Below are 8,132 nucleotides of genomic sequence, written 5' to 3'. Positions count from 1 at the left end.
AATTTGATGTTTTCAAATTAACTGGCTGTGAAAACCAAAGCCTGATAAATACATAATCCACTTTAGTCATAAATGTATAAAACTGACCATTTTGGTACATGGTCAGTTTTGAATGTTTGTGCGAATGTGGCATATGAAGCCACGTTTCTTTTTTTTTTTTTAACAGTAAAAAATAGAAAACAAAACAGAAAGCAAGTAGGAACAGAAAATTAAAACGGATCAAATGGATGAAACGGCAGCTTATAATCACAGATATAAGTCCAGAAGGATTTGTGGCATTATTAAAATCCACAGTGCTGCCAAAAAGGATTTGCCCCTTAATTGACAATCCAAAACTTTCCACTTGTTAGTGCGCTTTGAAGCTTTCTCCTGTTGCATAACACAAGTTTCTTGACCTTTATGTCACAAACCGCTGCCCAGACATTATCTTTCAGGATTTTCTGGAAGAGAGAAGTAATCACTGCTCCATCAGTTATGGCAGCCATCCAAAGCCCTGATGCAGCACAGCAGCCCTGGACCATCACATCATCGGCACCATGTTTGTGCTTCCACTGAAATGACGAAGACGACCTTGTCACCGTATGCAACGAGAAGCAAGTTCCACTTTTGTCTCTCCAATCCACAGAATATGTTTACATGAAAGGTACTTTCAGAAACCTTTTAACAGACTTCATGTTTTCTGACGGGGTCTTTTTAAGTGATTTCTTGATTCTACAGGTGGAGCAGCGATCAGCTGTGGCTGTGGATGGTGAAACTTGAATAAGCAGATAGCTTTTTTTAACTTAATCACATCTGTATTGGGATTCTACATCATTTTTTATGATAAGGTGTCAAAAAAAAAGAAAAAAACTGAAGAAAACTGTATATTTAGGTAGATTTTTAAAAATAAAAATGTAAGAACTTTAGTCAACAAATGTATGTTGAAATAAATCTGACATTTGTGGTCCCAGCATGAGTTATAACATAAAAACTCCTGTGGCACAGAACAATAAAAAGACATCAGCATATATATTGACATTTGGGGCTGACTGAGAAAATGTGTTGGCGTGAGAGTGACTAGAAGGCGATGTCTGTGTGCCTCCCCGTGTGCCGGTATGAAACGCAGCGTATCTGAAACATCTCGGTTATATAACTTCTCCGCAGCAGCAGGTCACAGGCTCCCTGTTTGCAGCTGCGTTTGGAAAAGGTGTGGTTTAACACAGGCAGTGGCTGTTACTGAGAGGGCATTCACAGGAGGAAAAGGAAGCTGGTCGGGGGGGAGCCAGAGGTCAAAGGTCAGAAGGATGATGCCCTCCCCCCACCCCCCACCCTCTCAACAACATTGTCCTGAGGGGAGGGGCTTCATCAGTGTCTGCTCACTTAGACTGCTCTATTCCCCACACCCACAGACCCCCAGAGAGAGAGGGGAGCCAGATAAACACATATTTACCATTAGGGAACAGCTGTGGGGCTGCCTGGGACTGGACACTCCTCTCCCCTGCATGCACACACACACACATGCACACACACTTTAGTTTGGTGTGCACTTGAACGGCACACTGTAAAGGTGAGGTAACAATATATCCTCCTTGTTCTTATTAGCAGTTCTTTAGATGTATAATAACCTCTTTTCTTAGAGATTTTGTGGCTGAATTAACAGCAATAAGCATTAAACAGGACGTTCCCATACAGCGTCTTAAGAAACTGTTCATAACCCTGACCTTTTTTCACAATTTGTCACATTACAGTAAGAAAATTAGATTTATATTTTACTTTGATTTTATGTGACCTACCAACGCAACAGAGGGCATAATTTTAAAGTGAAAGAATTTGGATATAGACTGTAGTTTTCTATACTTATACAGATATTTTTCCAACCACACCCACTAAGTTCAATCTATTTTGCAAAGACAAATGTGCAAAAATTTCAATCTCTGGATGTGTGAACACCCTAAAAGACTGGATGCTGCAAATGTAGCAGGATTTACTTTTACAAAGTATGGACCCAGAGGATAAGTACAAATCAAGCTGTATAGATTTTAATTTGAAAATAATAATAATAATAATAATAATAATAATAATAATAATAATAGAAGCAAAATGTAATCTTTCCTCCACTTCACACATCATGCACAACTTGTGTTGGTCTCTCAAATAGAAACCCACTAAATTCTAAGTTTATGGTTACATGACAATAAAATTTTAATGAGTTTATGAAGATTTTCTAAGACACTGTATGAGATTTCTGATTTCTGCAACTATTAGGTGGCAACATTTTATATTTTCTAATGTAATAATCTAACTTTCATTACCAGCTGTGAATTTAGTAGCTTGTAGTCTGTAGATGGCTGTCTGGATTTTTTTTAGTTCATTTTGATTTTTTTTTTCTGTTTATGATAACATAATTACTACAAGTTGTCTTCAAGTTTTGTAACCAGAACCAAATTTTTAGTTAAGTTTAATCCCTGGTGCAGCTGTGAACAGTTTTCTCCTTTCCTTGAACTATGTCAAGGATTGTTCAGCTGCGTTTACGGAGAATAATAATATTCCTAATATTAAAAGCCTCTACTTCACATCATCTACATCATCAGTTGAAGGTTGGGTCAAAATGACATTACCTCATTTAAAGTGTGAAAAAGTGTTTTTCCCCACATCATTTATCTGACAAATAGCCCCAACACATGTGCCAGCTCTTGCAGAGATTGATTTAGTTAAAATGAAAAAAACAAAAAAAAAACTTAAGTGAAATTTCTGATGGATTGCATGAATAATAATAATAAAAACTATTTCTTCTGCACCAAGTATCCAACAGGAGACGACATAGATACAACAGAATGACCTGATATTTTTTCAAGAAATTAGATTCAGCCTCTCCCTGGTCACAACTCAACAGAAAGTAGTTATCATACACTAAATCCTGAAAACAAAGGGATAATGACAGGTTCTTTTTTTCTTTTTTTTTTTTTTTTTTTTGCTTACACTGAAATAAAGGTGACATATCAAGGCAAAAGTGTTACCTCGCAAACATGCAATCATGCAAATAAATGGTCCACACACTGCCGACAAAAAGACATTTTTGCTGTTTGCGTGTAAGAGGAGGCTTCTGCTGGTTAGTATGAGCCTTGACAGACAGATCAAGTGGTGGTTAGTGCTGCAAAAGCTGAAACTCAAGGACAGCCGGACTCAGTTCTGCACTTTATGGTGTCTTTTAAGATCTTTTATGGTTATATCATTCAGGAATTCAGTTTGTTAGGCTGTTTTGTCAAAACACTGCTGGCGGCCTGACAGCGGTTGTGCTGTCAATGAAAGCTGCAGCAGAGAAATTAGCTTTTTATGATAAATTCGATTTCAAATTAAAGTGAATAAAGTTTACTGTAAATCTGATTGGTGAGGTTTTCCAAGTATGAACTACTTTATGCTAGAATCAACGCTGACCCTTGACGTGTGGTGCCAAAGTATTTACACCCATCTAATGTGTCACATTTTGTCACATTACAAGCAAAATATTTAATGTATTTCATTTGGACTTGAATTGAAACACAGTACAGCATATTTGTGCATATTTGTGAAATGGTTTAAATGTTTTTTTTACAAATAAAATCTGAAAAGTATGGCATGCCGTCGTAGTCACCATCCCATCCCCAACTTGAGTCAGCGCAGATGGAAATCCTTTGGGTTTCTCTATCAGCCTTGCACATCTAAAAACTAAAGTTTTCAGCCATTCTCTTCTGAAAATGATCTCAAGCAACATCTGATTAGACCAAGAGTGTGTGCTAACATCAATTTCAGTCTGCCATAGATCCTCAATTAGGCTTAGACTTTGACAGGAATGCTGGAATTTCCCCCCCGTCTCAAGATTTTTGCATCCTCTAACAGGTTTTCTTTCCTGCATTTACCTCCTACTATCCTCCAAAGAGGTAATGATGAAATGCTGTGTTGAGTATATTGTGCTAGAATACTGTTTCCCAACCCTGGTCCTGCATGTTTTAGGTGTCTCCTTGCTTCAGCTCAGCTGATTTCAATTGACGTCTGATTAATCGGAATTTGCTGAACTGGATTATCTGAATCAGGAGTTTTAAAGAAAACTAAAACATACAGGACAGTGTGTCATGAGGACCAGGGTTGGGAAACACTCATATTTTGCACATTGAGTAAAAAGGTAAATTCCTACTTAACTGGTGAAAGCACTTTCTTCCAATTTCTGGACGCATACTGCTGCCAACACCATGTGAGACTGTGGGGATAAAGTGTTTAAGATCCTATCCACAGGTCTGGCAACCTGAACTACGGAGCTCTTTCTTGGTATACTCCCATTGGTTTTTGTGTTGAACTGTGCACTGCAGTATGTTCAAAGCTTGGGATATTGTTGTATAATCTATTGCTGCTTCAAAAGTCTCCACAACTTTGTTCCTGACCTGTCTGCTGTGCTTGTTGGTCTCAATTATGCAGTTTGTTCACTGACATTTTCTAAGTTCTTCACAAAGCAGCTGTATTTATACTGGGACTAAAATACACTAATTAGAGGATTTCTGAAGACATTTGGTTGAATTTTAATGCATTTAGGGGTATCAAAATAAAGAGAAATTGCCCCATTTTTAAGATTTTTTTTTTATTTTGCAACAACTTCAAACCTGATATCTTTTCAGTTCCACTTCACATTTTCAAAACACTCGTTTTGGTTTTTTAGCATAGAATTAGAATAAAATACAATTTAGTAGTTATATGGCACAGTGTAAAGCTACACAATATCAGGAAAACCTGCCATTGGTGAACAATATGACTTGTAATAAATAAACAAATAATTAAAGTGTGTTCAAGCCTTTCTGTACTGGAGTTTATAGCAGACATATATATATATATTTATGCTGCATTAAACACTACTGAGCCTGAGAGCAAGGTATTTACATAATTAGCAGTTCTTTGGGATATGATACTGCATACAGAGGAAGTAGATTAATGGTGAATTGACATTGTCATGCAGCCCCAGCAGTTTGTTGCCTAGTCTGCAGATATGATATAATTTTAAATATTCACTTGAATTATTTATGTTTTTTTTTAAATATATTGAAAATGTAATTTCCACCACCGGAACCAAAGTATTTCTCAGAATGCCATCACGGCATCCACAGGTGGCCCCCTTTCAGGTGAGTCTGATGCTGAAGTAAAGAGGGCAACAGCAAAGGCATGCATAGATAAGACAACATTTCCCTGTCCCAACATGCAGCATCCGAAAAACAGTTTTTACGTACGGGGCGCTGCTCTGCGACACAAGTGGGAATCCAGACCACCCACAGCAATTTGTTTATCTTATGGACGTATGCATGTAACCTGCACATGTTTACAAGCATGCATTTATGTAGGATGGGACATGTTTGCGTCCCTGTTTTTATGGTTTTCATTCATAAAATGCGTCTCTCGTGCTGTTTGTGTGCGCGCGTTGCGTCGTTTGGCTGACTCTCGAAATGACTGAACTCCTGCATCTGCCTGCTATTTGTGAGTGTTTATGATTTGCTGTGCTAACAACATAAATGCTACCATATGATGGCTTCTCATCTCTGATATCTGAACTTCCCTGTTGCACAGCACCACAAATAAAACTTGTGAAAAATCGAACTTCAAAGAGTTTGTGTGTTTGTGAATGTTTTGTCTAAAGGACGGCGGTGTACGCGTTGCATCCATACAAGCCTTCTAGATGCAGCAAGCAGGACGCCAACGGAGGTGAAACAGGCAGAATGAAAAATGAGGGTTCAAACTGAGCGACGCATGGCGCTTTAATAAAGATAAGCATGAGCAACCCTTGGTTAAGGAGAATCACCACAAAACAAATGATTGAAAGTGTGACAGAGTGCACAAAAAATCCCTTCAAAGCTGGACTGATGAAAAAGCTGCAGCAAACTATCCACCAGCAAAACCCGTAAGAAAGCAAAAGGCCTCTGGAGATTATCTGCTGGATACACTGGCTTACAAGAAAGGAAGTATTTCTGGAGTATGTTCCACAGAGACATTCATAAAGTTTTAATTTTGGCATTTCGAACGGAAATTAGATTTCATGGTTAAATATGAAGTTACCTCTTGCTTTTTGTTTTCCCCAGATGGATGACTTATTGAATTAAAGCTGGCACAGAAAACCGAAATATTATATACACAACAATTTTGATTTCAAAATGTTTCAGTATGTTTTGCATTTAAAGTCAACTTTTTAATCCTATAAGGTTTTGTTTTTTTTCTTCCCAGTGCAGAGTTCCCTTGTTCAGACTGCACCATCATCCTTGTCGTTCACTTTATCATCAGTGGTTTCTATGAGTGTTTGTTTTGATTGAGACTTTATTAAGTAATACAGTGAGCAAGAAACGGAGTGCCCACGAGCCAGCCGCGGCGTATGGCTCCCTCACCGCTGCAACCCCAGACTCTGTGGGGGGAAATCGGAGATTTTAACTGGCTGACTGCTTCCTAATCTGGCACAACAAACGTGCATTTGCTCTGCCTCGAAAACGACTGGCAAAGACGTATAATTTGGTCGAGGTCAACTTTGTGGTATCATCCTGGCCTACGGGGATACAGCAATAATGACAGGTTGGCTGACCAGACCTTGACATGGGTCTGGCTCTCATCAGGACTGCGGTCGTGAGAGGGATCCAGAAACACTGAGCTAATCAGGCACTACTCAAACCATGCTCTCAAACTTAACAGCCACTGAAACCGAGCACCAACGTCACCGGGCTGTGCTGCAGACGCACCTACCAAAATCAATTTGACGCTCATCTTGATTCAGGATCTGGTCTTATCCAACCTGTTCAAAATCTAATTTTAAGCTCAGAGAACTGCAGACAATAACTCTGCAGTTCTCTGAATGCAGTGCAGTAAGAAGCTTGCATAATTTTCCCACATTTTCTTGTGTTGCAAACCACAAACTTCAATGAGTTTTATTGGGTTTTTATGTTAGACCAGTGAAAAAGTGTATAATTGTGAAGTGGATGGGAAAAAAACATGGGTAAATAGTTTATTTTACAAATAAAAAAACATCTGAAAAGGGTTGGGTGCGTTTGTTTTAAAAGCAGAATGATGTAGTCTCCATCTCTTAATTTTTTGGGGCATTTGGATCATGGATACAGAGCAGCATCCTGATGACTGCCTCTCTTATGGCAAGATATTTTAACATTTAATAGCCAGGGGTGCTTTTTAGCTAAATATCCATCATTCTACTATTCCTGGTAAGAACATACTTTTCTAATAAACCAAAGAACATTTTAGCTGTCTCAAATGACATCGTATTTTCCTTTTAAAGGTTTTGGGTTTGTAGCAACAAATCCATTATTTCTGCCTGGGGAGGGACATTGTGGTAAGATGAAATGTATTTCAACGAGATGCTCCCAATATAGACATCCATAATCCCCAAAAAATAAGTAAATAAAACAAGAAAAAGGTGTTTTAAACTAAACAGAAAAATTGCTCTCTTGTTATGTTAAAAGTTCTTGTGATAAATGAGCAGCTGCATGTGATTGTCAGATCAGTTTGGTTAGCGTTCAGTTTGAACAAACCAAATAAAAATGTAAATTTTTCAACAATTTCTTAGCAAGTTGAACTTAGTCCCCGGACCTGTCCTGGAGTGAAAGAACTCTGAAGTTAACTGAGCTTTTATAACACATCAAAAGGCTTGAATCTCGAGCCTTTTGCAGACTCTTGTCAGATTGTCCTAATGTAGATGTGCAGTTTTCATTTTCCGCCACACATGTAGCAAGCTCAAAAGTTGAATGTTGGTCCAATGCTTCTAAATCTTTCATGTGTCCCTTATTTAGTTTGTGGCAAACTCCACATGGGAGGAACGGCTCTCTCTTGACAATAGCTGTGTTTTTGACAGACTTGTCCACTGCACCACTAAAAGCTGTCCAGTAGCAGAGTCTTCCTACACAGTTACCACTGGTCTGTTCTGATTATCACCCTCCTCACTTCTAGCCTGTCATTTCAGTACCACGGCCGTGGCTCTTTAGGTTTGGAGTCGCGGTGCCTTTTCTTTTTGACATAATGGGTGGATCAGCTTGAAATAATGTTTTATTACCTAACTAATCTGCTTTAAACTTCTCCACATCTTTATTCTCTGCCATTCTGAGATGACCTCTGAAGGCTGCTGGTTAACTTTTTTTTTTTTTTTTTTT

The 8,132-nt window shown here is 38.4% G+C and overlaps 1 protein-coding gene across 2 annotated transcripts in view; it reads right to left on the bottom strand.

The window, feature by feature from the left end:
* scube3 (signal peptide, CUB domain, EGF-like 3) overlaps positions 1-8,132 on the bottom strand; it is a 118,904-nt gene that overhangs the window by 38,871 nt on the left and 71,901 nt on the right. Inside the window, exon 7 of one of the 2 annotated variants that reach the window (XM_015046740.1) lies at positions 1,430-1,477. The exons of the other annotated variant lie outside the window; for it this stretch is intronic. Within the exon in view, the coding sequence (XP_014902226.1) occupies positions 1,430-1,477 (48 nt within the window). The remainder of the gene's footprint in view (positions 1-1,429; positions 1,478-8,132) is intronic. 2 annotated transcript variants of the gene reach the window in all.

Source organism: Poecilia latipinna, unplaced genomic scaffold (assembly GCF_001443285.1).
Source record: "Poecilia latipinna isolate Pla-1442-1.1 unplaced genomic scaffold, P_latipinna-1.0 Scaffold791, whole genome shotgun sequence".
In the NCBI taxonomy this organism is placed as follows: Eukaryota; Metazoa; Chordata; class Actinopteri; order Cyprinodontiformes; family Poeciliidae; genus Poecilia; species Poecilia latipinna.
This window is presented reverse-complemented; position numbering and strand designations above follow the sequence as displayed.